General features: G+C 43.0%; 2 protein-coding genes across 11 annotated transcripts in view; one reads left to right on the top strand and one right to left on the bottom strand.

The window, feature by feature from the left end:
• GTF2A1 (general transcription factor IIA subunit 1) overlaps positions 1 to 10289 on the top strand; it is a 122008-nt gene extending 111719 nt beyond the window's left edge. For all 9 annotated transcript variants that reach the window (XR_014059651.1, XR_014059650.1, XR_014059649.1 and 6 more), the window contains one exon: positions 9765 to 10289. Coding sequence is in view for 5 of the 9 variants with exons in the window: in XM_081510630.1 (XP_081366756.1) it covers positions 9765 to 9853 (89 nt within the window). In the remaining 4 variants the exon portion in view is untranslated. The remainder of the gene's footprint in view (positions 1 to 9764) is intronic.
• The window catches only part of TSHR (thyroid stimulating hormone receptor), a 154007-nt gene that overhangs the window by 39252 nt on the left and 93418 nt on the right, over positions 1 to 21337 (bottom strand). For both annotated transcript variants that reach the window (XM_081510623.1, XM_081510624.1), the window contains exons 4-7: positions 18086 to 18160; positions 15346 to 15420; positions 13917 to 13994; positions 10670 to 10738 (exon numbers count right to left, since the gene is read on the bottom strand). In XM_081510623.1, the coding sequence (XP_081366749.1) occupies positions 10670 to 10738; positions 13917 to 13994; positions 15346 to 15420; positions 18086 to 18160 (297 nt within the window). The remainder of the gene's footprint in view (positions 1 to 10669; positions 10739 to 13916; positions 13995 to 15345; positions 15421 to 18085; positions 18161 to 21337) is intronic.

Genomic DNA, 21337 nt, shown 5'->3' with positions numbered 1-21337 from the left:
CTTCATTTGAACACTGTTTGACTCTCCTTCAACTCAACATGTCTACCGAGTTCATGGTCAGTGATAGCTAGAGCAGACAAAAGCCGCCTTGGAGAAACAAGAACTGCAGAGAAGATCTTGAACAGCGTGATTTTGTAAAAAGACAACTAACTCAGCACAAGTGCCACAATGTTTCTTGTCCCCTTTTGTATTCTTTGGACCATGCAACCTGCAGATCACAGTCTGTTCCCAGACTGCTGAAAATCAAGTAAGGATTGGTGAGTTCATCTCAGTTTTTCCTCCTCATCTCTGACTGCTGCAAGTAAAAATCGGCTTGCTCTAATCAGTAGAAATTATTGTAAAACTAAATAATTGCCTGTCCAATTCTGCAGTGTTTTCATCTGATATTCAATACGCCCCCAAGGATCAGGAGGCTGGTTGATAAGTGCTACAGTTTACCAGAAATGCTGCAGAAGATTTTAAACTGGGAAAGCCAGCCAGAGTCCAGGAGGGGAGCAGCAGGATGAAGAGAGGGCGCAGCCAACTTGAACGGAGATGAACTGAGTCTTGGGGGGAGGCTGCCTTCTCTAAAACCAAGGATTGTTCTCACACTTCATCCCTTAGAAATAATGAGGTACTTAAAAATGAAACCCCCACTCTGCCGTTGGCAGTTTGGAGGCTATGTTCTTATCACAGATGATGATAAAGCCACGAAGTGTTAACCTTGGGTTCAGAGTGCTGATTCTACCTTCCTTCTGAAGCAAAGTGGATGGATTGGGGAAATATGTTTGCAGAAGGCTTAATGTTCAAGAAGAGTGGACTTCCATCAGCCCCATGTATCATACAGTGTTCCCTGGGAGTGTCCGTTTAAACTGACTCTTTGACCCTGACTTATCCTGATTCCTCTAGAATCCACAATCTGTAAGCCAGCTTGGGTGAATCAATCACAAATCTTGGCAGGGCTACACGGGCAACCTATTTCAGACAATGATTATTTTATTGGAGGGTATATCTGTGTGATCATCTCAACTCTCTCTTCCACAGACAAGGTGAACGTGAAAGACTAAAAAGAGTAGAAAGTCTTGGAGTCTGAGGTGAAAAGAAAGGCGTCTTGAAAGGCTTTCTGAACGCTGGGACTGGTGTCTTCTTTAAAACAAGAGAGACACTGCACCGTGTGTTATCCCGTGCTTTTTCACTCTTTGGAGTGTGTATGCCTCTTGGAGAACTTCTTGGAAGAAATTAAGTTCCTCCTGGAAAGATACATCAGATTTTTTCATACAGGGGTAGGGGTGGTGCAGGGAAGGGGAGGGGAGTTAAGAATCCCTGCCCTGATTTAAGTGCTGTGTATCTCACAGTTACGGAAGGACAGTGTGGTCAGGAAAATGAAGATGGTCAGGAGTGAGTTGCGGAAGACTGTTCAGTTGATGAACTCAGTACTACAGACGTGGCTCACGTTAATCCCCATTGCACTCACACTGGGCACGTAGCAGCCATTCAGTAAAAACAAGCTGAATAAATATCTGACAGTCCAGGTGCTGGGTACCTCCTAGTTTGAGGCACCCTCGACATAATGTTTAGATGAGGGCATGTCAGGGAGAAGGATGATATTGCAGCAAGGCGATTGTGGGTGCCGCTAAGCTTTGTTCTCTGGGGTGTTTTATGATACATCGTGGCTCTAAGATAGAATTTCAGCCTGCATTTCCATAATCCCTGTAGAGTACCTGTTGATATTCTGAGACTCTCATGGGAATACTTCTCTGGGGAACTGTGTTACCCTCTCACAGCATCAGTTATTTGGAAAATTGAAGATTACCCCTCTCCAGCCCTCAGTGCTCCATCAAAATCCTTTTGGTAGCAGAAATCAGGGCTGTTGCTGTTCAGTTGCTAAGTTGTGTCTGACTCTTGGAGAGCCCTTGGGCTGCAGCATGCCAGGCTCCTCTGTGCTCCACTGTCTCCCAGAATTGACTCAAATTCGTGTCCATTGAGTCGGTGATGCTCTCTAATATCTGTCTGTAAACAGTAACAGGTGAGCAAATGCTGAAGGTTTCAATAGGCAGAGGTAAGAGCCAGCCTTGGAGCATATTCTACAAGCTGTTCAAATACTTACTCCATGAGAAATAATAGCCTGCCTAATCCTATAATCTTTGCTCTGATCATCTTTTCCCAGTGCTCCAACCTGTGGGGTTTTGCTTGTAATAATGTGTGATGCTAATTAGTACATGAATTGTGTTGACTTCTCTGTCCATAATGATTGGTGTTTCAATACACCCTTAGCCCATCAAAATGGGCTTTTTTGGGGCAGTATTTTTTTCCTGCCCAAATGTTTACTGTCAGTTAGTAGCTTGTTGCTAGAATTTCACGATAGAAAATACTATACAGAGAATGAAATGTTCTGAGATAAGCAACATATCCTCATGCCTGATAGTGTGGAGGGGTGGAAAAGAGGTTCCAAAAAATGGATGTGTGACTTAACTTGCGAGCAGTTCAACTTCTGTTGAGCAAGGGATGCTTGTATTATTATTAATTTCACATCTGAGTGATGACAGTGTGCTTGGTTCCATATGAAATCACAGGACCATGTACTCTCGCGCACCAGCCATCGTTTTCATGAACTTTTAACTAATTACCCAACTGCTGCTGAGGCATCAGTGCTTGTTCTCAATGTGGAATTTGTCCAACTTGGCTGCAATCGTGTTCTTCAGTTACACTAAAAAAATAGGTCTTGGTGAGGTCAAATCTGCTAATTTCAGCACATTGACATGAGGCAGATAATGGGGAATAATCACTGTTTTGGATGAGCAGTTGTTTAAATTAGAAGTTAAAATATTTTACATCAATACAATCTTTGAACACTAGTAGGGTAATTATAGAATACTGATGTGTTTACATTAGCTTTAAAGCACAATTCCCATTGAGGCTAGCAGCAACAGCTCCATGTTAAAATCCCAAAGTCAGTACTATTTTGTTATTACTGTGGAAACCTGACCTCTGTTTTCTCCATCTACAGCTCAGCCCTTATTTATCTTCCTCCAGTTCCAGGCCTCTTTATCATGATTACTATTTTGATTTTTACCTTGCATTATTAGGATACCTTTTACCAAAGAGAATAAAGCTAAGAAAAATTTAGTTTCTATCAACCAGGAATCAAGAAGTTAGGGTAGAATGAATAGATGGAACATTTATTTTTATAACAGGAACAGAGATTAAGTTTAGATTTCAAATACTGATTGGAAAAAAAATTCTTTGCTTTATTTTATGATTGAATATGAACTTTCAAACCCTAAAATATTTTTATCCAGATACTTCTTATCTTTATCCCATGCTAGCCATTTAATCTTTACAAAGAATTGGGAGAAACAGACTACATATTTTGTGACACAATGGTCATCCTCACTGAATACCTACATCTAGATCAGTTCAGCTCAGTTCAGTTACTCAGTCGTGTCCGACTCTTTGTGACCCCATGGACTGCAGCACGCCAGGCCTCCCTGTCCGTCACCAACTCCCAGAGTTTACCCAAACTCATGCCCATTGAGTCATTGATGTCATCCAACCATCTCATCCTCTGTCGTCCCTTTCTCTTCCCACCTTCAATCTTTCCCAGAAACAGGGTCTTTTCCAATGAGTCAGTTATTCACATCAGGTGGCCAAAGTATTGGAGTTTCAGCTTCAACACCAGTCCTTCCAATGAACACCCAGGACTGATTTCTTTTAGGATGGACTGGTTGGATCTCCTTGCAGTCCAAGGGACTCTCAAGAGTCTTCTCCAGCACCACCATTCAAAAGCATCAATTCTTTGGTGCTCAGCTTCCTTCACAGTCCAACTCTCACATCCATACATGACTACTGGAAAAACCATAGCCTTGACTAGACGGACCTTTGTTGGCAAAGTAATGTCTCTACTTTTTAATATGCTGTCTAGGTTGGTCATAACTTTCCTTCCAAGAAGTAAGCATCTTTTAATTTCATGGCTGCATCTAGATCAGAGGTTCACAAACTATGACTATGTGGTCACATTCTACTTGCCACCAATTTTTATAAATAAAGTTTTATTGACACATGGCCCCACTCATTTGTTTATGAATTGCCTGTGGCTGCTTTCACACTACAGAGGCAGAGTTGAATAACTATGACTGAGATCTTATGGCACACAAAAACCAACCTATTTTTTATCTGGCCCTTGCCAGAAAAAGTTTGCTGATCTCAGCTCTAGACTTCTAAAAATCAAGGGAAAAATGATTTTCAGTTAAGAAATATTTCCCACATTTGTGAAACCCTTCCAAATTTTACATAAAAATGTCAAGAAAGTATGTGAAAATGATGCATTGATTCTTTCCTATGTTTCAAGGGATAGTAGTGACTAGAACAGACTGTAATTCAGGGAATCGGTGAATTAAAATCCACTGTCTTCAACAGAAAACCCCTCTTCCATCAGCCAAGGCTCTCACAGAGCCCATGATATGGTCTGAGAAGAAAGCTGGAAGGAAGGTAGAAACAGTCTCCCTTCATAACCTCTTCATAGATTTAACTTCAGAAGACCCCAGGATGATCTGAAACTTTACTGGCTCTTATATCCTCCGTATCCTGCCTGTCGAATAAACCATGTTAAATTTACCTGCCTCCCAACAAAGCAGTCTCTGAAAGATTTTTCTTGAGTGTTTTTGTTGTTCAGTCTCAGTTGTGTCTGACTCCTTGCAACCCCATGGACTGCAGCACACCAGGCTTCCCTGTTCTTCATTATCTCCTAGAGTTTGCTCAAACTCATGTTCATTGATGCCATCCAGATGTCTCATTCTCTGACTTAAGTAGCTTCCCCCAAAAAGTATTCTATGGCATACCAGTCCAGAGAGAGACTCCTGGAACCAAAACCTCCCTAAGAAGCTCTGCACAATAGATCCTCCTATCGTGTGTGTGTGCATGTGTGTGTGTGCAGTTGTGTCCAACTCTGTGACCCCATGGGCCTACCAGGTTCCTCTGTCCATGGAATTTTCCAGGCAAGAATACTGGAGCCTATTGCCATTTCCTACTCTAGATCCTCCTACTGGATACTGGTAATTCAGATTCTTCTATCAAAAGACCTAAGAAGTCCAGCTGTACACTTTGTTTAACTTTATAAGGTCATGAACAGCTTTTAAGAAGTAAGCCTCATTAATTTATTATGGAAAGAGAATTCAAGGAACGTAGTTTGGGAAATGCACTCCTTTACCCCAACCCAATTTATTATCTTACCACAAAAGCTGGGAAGAAGTTGGGATACAAATTATTGTTCATTGTTAGTTTTTCCTTTTCTTTCAATACAAAATGTATCTATACTTTTTTGATATTCTGCAGCTGACTTTATGTCCAAACTGTAAAATAACAGGCTACCGGATTAAAGCTCAACATTCAGAAAACTAAGATCATGGCATCTGGTCCCATCACTTCATGGGAAATAGATGGGGAAACAGTGGAAACAGTGTCAGACTTTATTTTTTTGGGGCTCCAAAATCACTGCTGATGGTGATTGCAGCCATGAAATTAAAAGATGCTTACTCCTTGGAAGGAAGGTTATGGCCAACCTAGATAGCATATTTAAAAACAGAGACATTACTTTGCCAACAAAAGTCTGTCTAGTCAAGGCTATGGTTTTTCCAGTGGTCATGTATGGATGTGAGAGTTGGACGGTGAAGAAAGCTGAGTGCCGAAGAATTGATGCTTTTGAAACTGTGGTGTTGGAGAAGACTCTTGAGAGTCCCTTGGACTGCAAGGAGATCCAATCAATCCATCCTAAAAGAGATCAATCCTGGGTGTTCATTGGAAGGTCTGATGTTGAAGCTGAAACTCCAATACTTTGGCCACCTCATGCGAAGGGTTGACTCATTGGAAAAGACCCTAATGCTGGGTAGGATTAGGGGCGGGAGGAGAAGGGGACGACAGAGGATGAGATGGTTGGATGGCATAACCGACTCGATGGACATGGGTTTGGGTGGGCTCCGGGAGTTGGTGATGGACAGAGAGGCCTGGCGTACTGCAGTTCATGGGGTCGCAAAGAGTCGGACACGACTGAGCGACTGAACTGAACCGGATTACACCGAGGTCCTCTTAGCACAGTAGTCTGCTGATTAAGGAAGATTCACTCTGGAAACCTCCTGAAGTCTCTGTGGAGTTCTCTAAACATGATCAAAAGGCCAGTTATGAGCAGGCATGAGATGTTTTGAAGCAAAACGGTGAACATACATGGACTGATTTTAGTCCCAATTCTTTGAATTCAATCACTTTTGATCATGCCAGCCTCTTCATCAAGGTGTCCCTCACTCAGACCTCATCTGGAAGCTGGTTGAGTGGGTGACCTTGCTGCGTTGGTAAAGTCAGACTCTCACTGACAAGTGACACTGGTGCTTGGTGTAACTGTCCTGTGAAACTTCCACTGTTGTATCTTAAGTCTTGAGTGACCTCCTTTTTCCAGCATGAGTCCGCTCCTCTGCAAGATCTACAGATCTGCAAGATCTTTCAGTTTCTGTGTTTCACGTCTTTAATAGACTAAGAAGGATACACATTGTCCTGGGCTAAGAAACAAGTAGCAGCAGCCAGAGGAGTTGGGTGTGCAAACTTAGACTGGCTGGTAAGTCAGCAACAATGAATCCCAGCAGCGCAAAGGGGAAGGAGTCTTTAACTAGGGGTTCCAGGTCCTGGCTTTGGCTTGGCCACTAGATAGCTCTATCAAATGTAAAAAGCCACATTAAAAAAAAAAAAAGCCATGTGTTTATTTATATTTTTGGCTGCGCTGGGTCTGCGTTGCTGTGGGTGGGCTTTCTCTAGTTGCGGCGAGCGGGGTCTACTCTCTAGTTGCCGTGATTCGGCTTCTCATTGTGGTGGCTTCTCTTGTTGTGGAGCATGGGCTCTAGGGTGCTGGGGGCTCAGTAGTCATGGCACAGGGGCTTAGTTCTTCCATGGAGGCATTTAGGATCTTCCTGGACCTGGGATTGAACCTGAGTTCCCTGTACTGGCAGGCAGATTCTTAACCACTGAACCACCAAAGAAGTCTGGCTGTGGTTCTTGACCTTCGTTTTACATTGGACTCACCTGAGGAGACTTCTAAATTCCCATACTCTGGCTACACTCAGACCAACTAAACCAGAATGTTTGGTGGTAAAATCTAGGTATCAGTGCTTTCAAATCTCTTCAGGTGATTCAAATTGGTAGCCAGTACTGAGAACCTTGCTCTGCAGAACTTAAAAGTCTGAATTTGATACCCAAATCTCTTGTCAGATACCTGAAAGTAATTGAGGGTGATATTGTCCAATGACTAAACATGGCAGGATAAGGAAGCAAATAATTGAGAGCACAGATCCTCATATTGGGCATTAAAATCATTTCCTTATGGAAAAACAAAAGTTTTAGAAATGAATTACTATATAGTCAAGGTTGGTTTCTGGTCCTTCTTCTCATCCAGAATTTTGGAAAAGTAATTTGGATTCAGGCAAATTTGGGTTCAGCTGGACATGCTGGATAATTCAGAGCCCTGTGACTAGCTCTCATCTGTCTGACTGAAAGGTTCTTCACTGTCCCTATTGAGTGTTTGCTAACGTGGTTCTCTGTTGCCTTAATGCTAACATTGTGATGACCCTGATGTCCCTAACAGTGTGACAGTCTTCTGAAATCTCTATACCCTAAGTATCTACAAGCTGACTTAATTATTTTGAGAAGTCCCAATTCCCCACTTCATTCATAGAAAAATTGAATTGGGAAGATTATTTCCCTAAGGGTCATGGCTTTCTAGGAATAAAGAGGAAAAATATTTGGTTAAACTCATGCAATATTAAAATTGAATGCTAATCATTTTTTAATGTGATAACTATGGAAAATCATGCTTAGGTCTCCAAGCAAGGATTGTTAGCATTATTTTCAATCTGAAATATGTATTTTGGTTTGAGGACATTTCTCCCCAGTATACGCTGACCCTTGATATTGCTGCCCTCAAGTTAAGACCTCTGGAATGTGTGTTCGGTGTGAGCAGGAAGCACATTGGTCTTGCTCATCTTGGTATCACCAGTGAATAACACAGTTCCAGGATCTTTGAGGGCTTTCCCTGGTGGCTCAGCAATAAAGAATCTGCCTGCAATGCAAGCGCCACAGGAGATGCGAGTTTGATCCCTGGGTTGGGAAGATGCCTTGGAGGAGGGCATGGCAACCCACTCCAGCACTCTTGCCTGGAGAATCCCAAGGGCAAAGGAGCCTGGCAGGCTATAGTCCATAGAGTCGCAAAGAGTCAGACACGACTGAAGCAACTTAACACACACACAGGGTTGTAAAAGGTGTTCAGTAAATGTGTTGAAAAATAAGTGAAGGATTTTGTGAGATGTGTACATAAAGTTAAGATAGAAGTAGGGTCTCTCCAATACTAAAAATAAGTTTGATGTATAAATATTCACGTTACTCCTTTGAGTCTTTTCCGACTTACCCTGTAATTATGTTTTGGGGGGTTTTTTTGGCCACACCAGAGAATGTGGGATCTTAGTTCTCCAACCAGGGATTGAACCCCCTCTGCCTGCAGTGGGAGGGTGGAGTCTTAACCACTGGACCACCAAGGAAGTCCCTGTAATTATATATTTAAACAAATGACTAACATCAACCTGAATGAGCCCACAACTAGACAGTCTAGAGAAAGGTATTCGGATCTTCACTTGATAAAAACTACTAAGAAATCCAAAAAACTGGTAAAGAGTGAGACCCCACTTCAAACAGAACTCAGGGGGTAACACCAAGGTATAAAGACTTTGAACTTATTAGTATATATTGTGCAGGTTATTTCTGCCACCTGTTCAAGTGTGGTCAATGGGCCAGCAGCATCATATCACCTGGAAGCGTGTTAGAAATGCAGAATCCTGGAGCTCACCCCAGATCTACGTAAATCAGATTCTGCATTTTAGCAAGACCCTCCCACCCCAATGCTCTATATGCTCAGTAAAGTTTGAGAAGCGTCATACAGCACAACAGATCTAGAAACATAGGTCTTCAGATTTTGCAATGATCATTTTCCAGAAGCTAAAACAACTATGCATGAAATGTTTTAAGGAAAAAAAATAAAAAGATGAAATTACAGAAATGAACTGGCAAATTTTTTTAGAAAGCAAACAGAACGTCTGAAGTTGAAAAAATACAACTGTTTAAAAATACTCAATAAAATGTTATAAAACAAATCAAACATGAACACATGGGAGCCTGCCTTGGGGTTCTCTCCTCTGCAGAGGTTTGCATTTGTTTCTGCCAGGAGTCCAGAGGTTCTGCTAGTGTGAGTGTGGTCCCACTCCGGCTCTCACCCGGGTTCCCTGGCTTAACCCAGGGGTCTCAGGTTTGCCTCACTTTTCCACCTGCTCACTGACTGAAGTCCAGGCTCCTGGCACCAGTGACGCTGGCAGCTGTCCGTAAGGGAGCTGCGCCTTCTCCATCTCCCCACCGCTCTGGTTTTAGCTACTGCTTCGTTACCTTGTTTCATTTCCTCCTCTCTGGAGCTGTGGCATAAAATACACAACTTTTAAATATGCGATCTAGTTGTTTCACAGCAGCAGGGCCCTACAAATTACTTAGCCCACCATACTGGAGAAGGCAGACTCTAGGAAAGCTAACTGTTATTTACTAGCCCTGGGGTGAAATCACACACCAGTATGGCTGAACCAGTCTACATCTCTTAGACACAAAGCATGCCGTGGCACAGATGCCGGGGACCACACAGGCCTGATAGAGAAGTACAACCAAGACAGAAACCCGTGTTAATGACTATCTTTTTTGCTTACGTCCTATTCTAGGCATAATTCATCTGCAGCGAACGCAAAATCGGGATATGACTTTTCAGCGCTTTCTGAATGAATCAAATATAAATGGACACCTTTCTTGAAAACATGTCAGAAAAAACTAAATGAAAAACCTCTTGGTCTGAATAGCTTTGGACTTAATTAAGACCTTCGTTTACTTCATGGACCTAGTGTGGAGTCCTGCCCTCAAGGCCACAGAAGCAGAGTGCAGAATCAAGGGCATCTCTGAAGCTGACAATCCCCTTTGTAACCTTGCCCAAAGCCCCCTGATCATCACGAACAAGCTCCCCGACTCCCAATTAGGCAAAGATGCCCACTCCAGCAGGCACCGTATAGCACCCCAACCGATCACCTAATGCCAACCTTCCAGCAGGAATTTTCTTTGTCTTGAGGCTATAAAAACTGGCTACTAACCCATGAAAACGGTCAGCTTTCCCTGGTCTCTCATCGGTCGGCTCGCGGTGCTAGCTGCGCCCACTTTATCTCTGCTCTTCCTAATAAACTCATTCCCTTCTGAAATGCTCTGTGTCTGGAAATTCTTTTCCAACCTGTGTTCGGACTGCCTCAACACCTACTAGATGAATATTTACACACACACACACACACACACACACACCACACTCCTACTAGATAATTGAAGGTGACACTGTGGTTCTCCATTTTATTAAAGATCAAAGCTTTGAGACTTAGAATTGGAGTCAATGTAAGTGTCCACTAAAGCTGGCTCTTGCAGAGTTTCTTAACATCATCCCCAAGTCTTGCTCTAACTAACCCTAGGGATGAGGAATGCTCTGGGGGAACCCATCTCTAGCAGAATTCTGACCCACTGAATGGTCCTACTTGGGGCTGCTGGAGGTGTAGGGGAAAGACGGTGGTTTTCATGGCAACCCTTAACTTACACAGCATCCAGCTTTGTCCCGTTGAAAGCATGTCCTTGGATTGAAGTAAAGCCATTGTTGTATAGCTTCCTATAATCAACAGAGAGAGAATTAGTGACCTGTGAGAGGTAGTACTGGCCCTTGGATTGGGCTTCATTTTTTCAGTGCCAGAAAGGTTCTCAGATCCCATCTAGAGCGCTATAAGAAAACTTTATCGTGTGTCTTTTTTGGGACATGGAATAATATTTCCCAGTTTGAGTCCTCATCCTCCAGACTTGGCTCCTGTTTCTCAGAAGCAGATTCACTTTGATGAACAAAGATTTGCCATCGTTAAAGATTAAAAAAAAAAAAATCATTGTACATATACTCGAAAAACAGAGCTTTAGGAGTTAACCCAATATGGAAAATGGAGAAATAAGTGCCGTTTTTTAAGAAGAGCACTTTAAAAGACATCATTCATCTGAATGCATAGGTTTTATATTTTAAAATGTTATTTCACATTTGTATTCATGTTTTTAATCCTCAGGGCTTACCACAGATTAGATGCTTAATTAAATCGTTGAGAACTGAATTAAACTGAACTTTAAAAACAAATCTAAGAAAGTAGATAGACCTTGGGCTTTGGGGAAATTTTAATATTTTTAACTTGCTGTTATGTTGCTGCAATTAATTAATTTATACAGGGATTCTGAGGGCTGGACCGAAGCATCATCGCCTGTATTTCCTAGTCAGGTTATTGAGAGGTGGAGGTGATCTACCAAAGCCGCACTGATGCACAGCTGTCCAGAATCAGGATTTGTGAATTCAAAAGCAGTTCTTCCCACCCACCAAAAGGGCACAAAGCCGTGGGAGGTCTGATCTGCACAGGGCTGCGGCAGGGGGTTCCTGGGAGCTACCGGCTGGAGGTGAGAGAAGCCTGCCAGGACCACAGCCAGGCACAGCTAGTGGCGGTTTAGGGGAAGTCTGGAAACGACTGCAGTCTGCCTCCTGTGACCTCTGGAAACACAGCAAGAAGCACTCAGGAGACTGCAAACAGAATGAGACCTGGGTCTGTCACTTCGCAGGAGGTGATGCTGAGAACGTCTCAGCCTCGATTATCCTCAGTTTTCCTTGTCTGTAAAAGTATGATCGATTGATACCTAATCAAGAGGTTGCTGGGAGCACAGGGCAGCTAGACATTTAACACAGTGAGGTGTGGGCGCTTACGAGAAGACCGTGTTAAAAGGTCTTCTGAGACCTGAGAACTTGGATTTACCTTAGGTAGTTGTGGAGAACTGAGAGGTTATCCTGTTTGTTGGGTTTGTTTTGCTTGAAACAATTACACAGTGAGTTTAATTCCAGCTCGAAGGTGTCCTGGGTAAGGACTGCAATGCACAGGGATGCTCAGCACCAAGCTGAGAAAGGTAAGTAATTTTTATAGGTGAGAATTTTTTCTGAACTAGAGTTCTTAAATGAAGATGTGAGAACTCCTCATTTTGGCATTTCTGTTTATCCAGAATTGGTTGAGAGGCCTAGACAATAAAACTGTTCTTTGTTGGAGTTACATTCCAGAAGATTAAATAACAATTTTATTGGACACCTATGTCTCAAAAAGGGAAATTAGTGAAGGAAGAAAAACATAGTAAAGAAAGAACCAAAGGGACAAATTTTCACTGAAACCCTATCCTACCAGGAAGATGGGTACAAATTTTTCTGTTGGACACATACACTTTCGTGTTTACAGTTTTTTGAGCATGAGCTTCAAAGAAGCAAGGACTTTTGCAGGAATGTAGAAATAATCATCTGAAAAGATAGTGGACCAGCCGTGGCATCCTTGCTTCTAGATTTCAGGAAAGTTGAGGTTCCCTCATTCAGAGGTTTATCAAATGCCTATTAGGCCCCACGCTGGGTGTGAGACAAAGACCAGCCTCCAATGGAGAGGGCTGCTTGTGTTATGAGTCCTTAGAGAAAAATGCCGAAAGGTGGAGATAACATTCTGTAAAGAAATTGAGACTGGTGTTTATATACGATGCGTGGCCAATGGCACAGGGGAAGCTTTTACAGGGATGTAAATGGCCTTGAGGTTTGGGACCGAGCAGACTAAACCCCAGTCTTTGCTGTGTGGTCAAATGAAATGGTGGCTAAGGAGCCTCTTGTTCCTTTCAGAAAGCTCTCCCCATGTTTGGAGAAGGATGAGCTGAAATGATCCACTCTGGGTAGAGTTCCAGAGGTTGGGATAGCCTCACAGGGTCAAGACTGCTGGCCTGAGACGGCTTCGAAACAGCCCTTCAAAGGGTTGTGTGGAGCCTTGGATCAATTTTGTTGGAGGATAATTCGATCAGGTTTGGATACATTGATGAAGAACCCCTGGATTGCAGTGTGACCCAAGAAAGGGAGCTGGATAACAATCCATGCCAAACACTCACCGGGCCTGAAAGTGAACAGTGGTACTGAGACCAGTCAGGTGGGGATCATTTGACGAAGCCCCAACTTTACTTTGTGGTTAATTTGACCAAAGAGGGGAATTCTTTATGGCCTGGGAAATTAACTTATCTTGTATACCTCTATTAGACCTCCTTTGTGAGAACATTTTGCAAATTTCCCCGATAAAGCATTTCCTTTTGAACAACTCAAGAGCAGAACCCATTCAAACTCTGGAAAAAATGATGATATAGAGAAGGACTATGTTTTCTATTCAATATCCCATCATAGGAGCTTAGTAATAGTGATGACACAGCTGAAGTATGAGTACAAAGAATGAAAAGCCCTTATTAGGAGCACCGTTTTCTAGCTCAGGGATCTTGAGAAAATCGCTTAAATTTGCTTTAAGCCCAGATTCTTCCTCTGTTCAATGGAGATACTGGATACAGAATGTTGTATTATAAGGCCTGCAGGCCAGATCTGGCCCACTGCCTGCTTTTGTCAACAAAATGTCGTTGGAACATAGCTGCTCCGCTCATTAGTCTATGGATTGTGCTTTTGCCCTACAATGGCAGAACTGAGCAGTTGCCACAAAGGCCATGTGGTCTGGAAAACCTGCATGGCTATTTACCGACAGAGTGTGCTGACCACTTCTGTAAGAGACTACTCTTTGTCTCGCTGCCCAAACCACTCTGTCATGCAGAGCACCACACCATAAGGTGATGCTCCTGTTTAACTGTGTGTGACCCTTGGCAGACCAACGAGAACACACTGTATGGTAGTGCGGTTCTTGGATGGCCTGCAGAGATATGACAGTGACCCAGATAGTAATTCCAGAGTTGGCAGGAGTGGAACTGGCCATACTCACAGTGTCAAGGTTTCGTTGCACAGGCCCTGAAAAGCGTTCGCAGGGATGGAAGTCATGTAAGGGTTGTCTGTAATTTCACTGCAAGAGAGGAACAAAAACACTTGGTGGGAAAAAAAAACACCTCTGGAGCTGGGCTCCTGCTGTGTATATGCACCTAAATATATCACCTGACACGATTCCGTTTTATCTTATTTCTTTTTAAGTGTTGTTGACTCTTCTTAGCTGTTGGCGGCTCAGAGGTCCGGTGAGGTGGTGAGAGCTGACCTAGGTGGGCGTGCACTCAGAACCCCACCTGTGCAGGGAGCTAGTGAGCTCTGCGTGTGGGCTGAGGGTCCTGAAAGTCCTCACGTGCAAGGGGAGGACTCACGTGACAAATACTTTATCCAGAGCAACTCGTTTCCTCAGTGTGTGGAGCCCCTGAAAAGGGTTGGTAGAAGGGGATCGATAGTTTCATTTCATGATTATTATTAAAGTGTCCATTTGAAAAACACTGCCAGGCAGATGCTCCTGGAGAACATTTCTGTGTTCTAGTTGCTGGAAGATGGGTTATATTTTGAACAGAGCTCTTCTGCAGCAAAGGAGCATGGGCTTTTTTTTTTCTAGCAAAATCCCAAGAGTTTGTATCCTATCATTTTATTGATATATGTTGCTGATTCCATAGTACAAACTCAACCTGTGACTCTCTCTGCATATGTCCATTCATGTCTGTACAACTAGTAAGATGTTTGACTATGTCACGGGTTTTGGAAAAGAGCACTTGTCCCCAATCAGAAGTCCCAGGAAGTGGTTGGAGACCACTCATGACCACTCCTGGGACCCTCCTCAGACCAAACCCCTTAGGTTTTCTATTCCTCAGCTTCCTCATTTGTATAGTGTAACAACTATAACTTCCTTTTATGCCTTGTAAGGTGGTTAAGAGGAGCAAACATGATAACACATGGGAAAGTGTTTGAAAAGCTACGTGAAAACTAAAGTATCCTCATCATCATCAAGTTTCCTTCTATTCAGTCACTCCCATCAGCAAACATTCATGCCATAGTTTCTCCCATTAAAAAAAAACCCTTTCCCCCTTATTCCATGTGCTCCAACTACTGAGGCATTTTTCTGCTGCTGTTTGATAGTAAAACTTCCCAAAAGAGTTCACCATCTCCGATTCCCCCTTCTGAATCTCTCTTGAGCTCACTCCAAACAGACTTCTCCACCCACAGAGTCCCACTGTTCAGAATCACAGTGCCTCGTATTACTAAACCCAAAGGGCATTGCTCAGTCCTTGCCTGACTTCATTCATCAGGGCATTTGTCACAAATGATCACTGCTTCCTCCTTGAAACAACTGCTTCACTTGCTTCCAACCAACATCTATGGCTGCGCCCTAATTCTTGTTAGCAACAAGTAAAATACTGCTGAATATTGCCTGTGTGCACACTTACAGTATGAAGAATACATCAGTGGAATAAATTTTGGTCAGGTCGGGGAATACTCTAAGTCCAGTGTTGAAAATGCCACTACAGTACATGAAAAAGAAGAAAAAAAGAATAGAAACAAGGTAAGAAAATCAACACATAGGAAGTAGAATAACGTAACAGTTGAAAGGATGTGTTCTGACGTCAGACTAGGATCAAATCCTAACTCCTTCGTCATTTATCTGAGAGACCATGGCAAGTTCCAGCCCTTGGATGGGACGATGCTCCTCAAAGTACAAGAATCTACCCAGTCCACCAGTGTCAATATATCTCTTCTGTTTAGGAAAATCTGGGGGTTGTTTGAGCCACGTGGGATTCCCAGAAATAGGAATTCAGGTTTCTTTTTGTGTTTTGTGTGTGTGTGTGTGTGATTACCTTGTTTTAGTTGAAGGATATGATGCATGTGTCAGGGGAAGGGAGGGTGGAATAAGGGAAGGATGCAACAGAAACACAATCTAATTACTGACTCCAAGCCAGGCTCCCTTTTGCAAACTCTACATTATAGGGTGTTGGTTATTTTACTAAGAATGATACTCCCATGGCAGCCTCTTGAGAATACCACGGCAGCAGTACCATAAAAATATGTTCAGATGAAGAAGAAAATCAAAGACAGTGTCTTCACTCTCCAAAGCTTGTATCATGAGGGCAAAATGTCAAGATAAAAATGTGCATAAAACAACATGAATATAAAAGCTCAGGCTCGGGAAGCCTCCCAGACTTAGTTGGTCTAACGTGTTGTAGCTACTAGAACACAGGTAGTGCAGTTACGCTTTGTTTGAGAGCCTTGGCATGCCACGCTAAGAACTTGTCACTGCCAGTTAACCTTTAGAGAAAGTCTTCCGGTAGAGAAAACTCTAGTCCCCCTGGTGCCCCTTCTAAGGCAAAGTCTGACCTGATTCCTAGAGGGGAAGGCACATGATTTGAAGAGGAAAATGCAAAATGCATCTCAAAAATGCCAATGGGAAGCTCCAAATAACCAAGGAGAGAAGTAACATTGCATAAGGTATACCTGAAGAACAGTAAGTAAACTCGTTGAATTGCAACAGCGGTTCATATGGAAGAGCAGGGGAAAAAGCCTGAGAGTTAAGTGGGGACCGTATTGGAAAGGGCTGGAAATGCCATCTTAGGGACTTGGACCAAGATCTCTTTATTCTTCAAAACCCCAAATGAGTCCATCTCCTTTTTGATGCCTCCTCTAATTACCTGCACCCCCAGATAAAGGTATGTACCTCTCATTTGTCACTTCCCACTATTCTTCTAGGGGAAGAACTTTTCAATTCCATATATAAACCTTCCTTAAAAAAATGGTAAGCTTCTTGAAGGCAAGGATAACGTTTTATTATGCAACATGTTCCCCACCAAGATGCACAGACTAAGGAACCTGATGTCTACTAATCAATGAGTTACTAATGGATTGAAGCTCAGAGTCCACACAGGAGCAGTTGCCTTGTGCTGTAAGTTTTTATTACTTCCCAGATACCCCGTCAGCCACATATCCTATCCATGTCGTCTTCTGTTCCCCTGGGATCTCCCACCCCTACCTCAACACTGAACTATTTTCTGTTTCCCCCAAAAGCCACATGGTTCCACACTTCTGTGTCTTTATCATGTTATTCCACCCACCTGCATTTCTCTTTTCCCCCTCTTTCTCCTGGATAACCTCTACTCATCCTTGAAGACTTATTTCGTGAAATATATTTGGATATATACTTTTATTTAAAGTCCCTAAATGGCAATGAACTAATATGTGAATAGTGATTATTTCCAGGTATTGGGATTAAGGTTAACTTTTTTATCTTCGTAATGTTTTCGCATTCTAATCTTTTACAGCACATGTGAGCAGGAAAGAAGGGAGGGTGCCCAGAAGACCTAAGCGTGTGCACACACATCCACTGAACACGCTTTGCCAAGTAGACAGGCAGTAGGCACTAGGCAGTAAAGTACAACAGAGGACAAAAATGTCTGGTCCCTGCTCTCATTGAGATTACAGTTAGCTTACAAGGTGTCAGCCAAGCAAAGCAGAAAGTGCTGTCCCTTTCTGTTTAGTACCCCTTCCAACCTCTAAAAGATTAACTTTCACCTTTTTTGGTTTGGTTTAGGGTAACAGCCACTCTAATATTGTGATACCTATTTCCTAACAAAATGGACTGGTGGGCTCTCAGAGGGTATATTCATTTAAAGACCATGCGTACATGATGGCATTTTCTCTCTCGTGTCTCAAGGGGCAAGTCTCTGGTCCCCGCACTCTGTGCTGACTTTTGAATAGGCTTTATTTTTTATTTTATGTGACTGCGCTGGGTCTTTGTTGCTGTGTGCGGGCTTCCTCTAGTTGTGGCGAGCGGGGTCGACTCTTGAGTTGTGGTGTGGGGGCTTCTCTTGTTGTGGAGCACGGGCTTAGTTGCCCTGCGACAGGTGGAATTTTCCCAGACCAGGGACTGAACCCATGTCCCCCACATTGGCAGGTGGATTCTTAACCACTAGAGCACCAGGGAAATCCCTTGAGTAGGTTTTAAAAATGTGACTCACTTCACCTGACAACCTTGCCTGAAGGGAAAAGGTGAGGAGTAAGTCACAGGATGTGATTTGTCCCAGGCCACCCAACCACTCACCACTAAAATGGCCCAGGTCCACATTGTCCCGGGGATATTCCTATATTATAATTCTCTTTTTAACAAAAGGGCTGGATGGAATAGGAGTTAATACTTACAGGAACTTTAGAAGGGGGAGCTCTTTTAGGGCGCCAGGGTCTATGTAAGTTAAACTTCTGGTATTCCGAATCTCTCTGTAAAAGTCACGAGAAACATTGTCACTATGATATAGCCATTTCTGCTCTTATGAAAGATAAAACAGGCTTGGTCAGGTTTAACAAAGGTTCATGAGAAGAATACAAATTTCCTTGGTGCCCAGGGACTTTTTCTGCCAGGAACCAGTCCCACCAACAAAAAGCTACTTTTTGCTTCTCTCAGGGACACAACGGCTGTTCAGCCCTCTTCCATCATTAACTTAGTTTCGATGCATCTAAATTTGGGGGTGACCTTTCTCTTATTCACAGCCTCAGAGACCTTTTTTTCCTTTTAGGTTTAAAAATCTCTCCAGTGGTCTGTTGAGGGCAGATATCTTTACTATTGATAATAACAAGTAACCTGGCTATGGGGGAGCAGGGGGTTGCGTGGATTATATAATGGATAACAGCAAGCAAATAAGGTCCCTAAGGTTCCTCTGTCCATTGCTATTTCAGAGGCAGTAGAGGTAACGAGTATTCATAGTTCACTTGGGTTTATCTTCCTATTGTTGTTGTTGTTTAATCAGTAAGTTGTGTCCAGTTCTTTGCGACCCCATGGATTATGGCATGCCAGGCTCCTCCATGCATGGGATTTTCCAGGCAAGAATACTGCTGTTTCCTTCTTCAGGAGATCTTCCCGACTGAAGGATCGAACCCGCATCTCTGGCATTGGCAGCTGAATTCTTTACCTCTGAGCCACCAGGGAGGCCCTTATCTTCCTGTGTGTGCTTAGTCACTCAGGTGTGTCCGACACTTTTGTGACCCCATGGACTGTCGCCTGCCAGGCTCCTCTGCCCATGGGATTTTTCAGGCAAGAACAGTGGAGTGGGTTGCTGTTTCCTTCTCCAGGGGATCTTCACAATCCTGGGAGTGAACGTGAATCTCCTGTGTCTCCTGCATTGCAGGTGGATTCTTTACCCACTGAGCCACTGGGGAAGCTGTTTTCCTATACAGTTATTTAAAACACTTCAGCACATGTGATAATATCATATAGGTCTATAACTTATCTACTTAGGTTTATATACACGCTATCGAAACGCACAGCTAGCATCAGTGAAATCAGTGCCTGTTAGAAATAAGTTCTCATTGGTATTAATAGAAGTAAATGTATTCAACATGTGTAAATTGGTTAAGAGTTTAAAGGCCCTCCCCAGGCTTACATGAAGGTAAGAAAACTTAGTAAGGCCTGCAGTCTGACCCCTTCTGAATGGCACCTGAGGCTTGATTCCTAAAGGAACCTGCATCTAGTGGCTGCTGGTAACAAGAAGGCTTAGAATCTGGCCTCTGGGGTGTTGTTGTTTTTTTTTTTTTAGGGGTTTTTAAAAACTAGTTTTGTTGAAGGAAAATTTCCATAATTTTGTGCATTGCAACTTGATACAATTGGATGATTGTGAGTAAACTTATAGAATTGTGCATTCATCATCACAATCCAGTTTTAGAACATTTCTATCAATGATAAAAGTAATCATATGCAAACTTGCAGTTAATTCCCACTCCCTGCCCTCTGCCTAGAAACCACTGATCTCCTCTCTGTTCTAAAGTTGCCTTATCTGGACATTTCATATAAATGGAATCATAAATACATTGTCTTCTGTGTCTGGTTTCTTTCATTTAGCATAGTGTCTGTGAGGTTCATCCACGTTGTAGCATATATCAGTAATTTGCACCTTTTTATTACCTTTTTATTTTACTACTGAATAATTTGATGGACCTAAGGTCAAATCTTCAGAGAAGGCAATGGCAACCCAGCCCAGTACTCTTGCCTGGAGAATCCCATGGACAGAGGAGCCTGGTGGGCTGCAGTCCATGGGGTCGCGAAGAGTTGGACATGACTGAGCGACTTAGCAGCAGCAGCAGCAGCAAGGTCAAATCTTGGCCCTGCCACTTCTAGCTATGTGACCTTGGGAAAGTTCCTTGACCTCTTTGAGCCATAATTTCCTCACTTGTAAAACAGGGACAGTATTAGTGACTCTTGTGAGGATTACATAATGTCTGTATGAGGTTTCATGTGTGTACAGTAAAGGCTCTATAGGTGTTAGTTTCACTGCTTTTCACCTGAGCAGAATGAAAGCTGGAGCAGACATTAGCGACCTCGGGTTGGAGGTACTGCAATGTCTGTAAAAATTAAAACAAACAAACAAGCAAAAAACCCCACAAGGTTTGACATTTGACGAAGTACAGCAAACATGAAACAGACTCTTGGGAAAGAGAGAGTGGCATCAACTCCGAACAGAAACCATCTCCCACCTCAGTTTACTATTTATTATCAGTGTGACCTTACCGATCTCTTTTCTTCATTAGCATCACTTTGTCCAGGAAAATAACTTTATTGTTCATTGTGGGAACTTCTTGAAAGACCCATCAACACTTCAACAGTTTATATCCCAAGACTCTTAGGCACCCTGGCCTCATCATCTTCCCATTGTGTCTACTAATCTAAATTATCATGTCATGATCTTTACCCAACCAAGACCCTGCAGGGGAAGACCCACTTTAAACCAGATTGTTTAAATCTTGTTCTGACTTGAAACTAAACGTCCTGTATCCCTGATATTCCCTCTGTGCTGGGTAAACTGGGACTGCAGGCTACTCCTCTGTGCAGTCTCCTAGCCGTCCCCACTGTGCCCCTTCATGAGGATCACACTCTGCTGAGTCAAGGTGCTCTGCATGGGGCGCAATAAACTCCTTGCCAGAGCTTTCCATTTAGGGGGAGGGGGCTGAACTGCTGCCAGTCAAATGCAAACTAGTTAGAAGAGTTTGAAAACTCTGAGTGTGGTTTGCAGTCTGGAAAACTGCTCCATGAGTGACCTTTGTTGAACAAGCGAATTTAAGTGAGTATCCCAAGAGAATGTCACAGTGAAAGAGTATAGCCCAGCTAAATCCACTTTAGAAGCAAGAGCGAGAATTAAGGGAAAATAAACCCTGCTGTTGGCTACAGCTGATTAAATGAGGCTGGCAACCAACATGGCGGCTGCAAGAGAAGAAAGAGGTGGGAGAGGCTACAAGGAGAGACGGGGAGACACAAAAGAGGAGATGGGTTTTTCAGTAAGAGTGAAAAAAAAGGAAAGATGGACAAGAGATATCAAAGCACCAGGCAAAAGAAGCCGCTTTCTGAGGTAAGTTAACACTTACTCACAAATGACTTTTTAAAAATTTCTGCTCAGGGAAAGATACAGA

Source organism: Giraffa tippelskirchi, chromosome 7 (assembly GCF_054371585.1).
Source record: "Giraffa tippelskirchi isolate mGirTip1 chromosome 7, T2T-mGirTip1v1.2.pri, whole genome shotgun sequence".
NCBI lineage: Eukaryota > Metazoa > Chordata > Mammalia > Artiodactyla > Giraffidae > Giraffa > Giraffa tippelskirchi.
The sequence above is the reverse complement of the archived record's forward strand: the minus strand, read 5'-3'. Positions and strand labels throughout refer to the sequence as shown.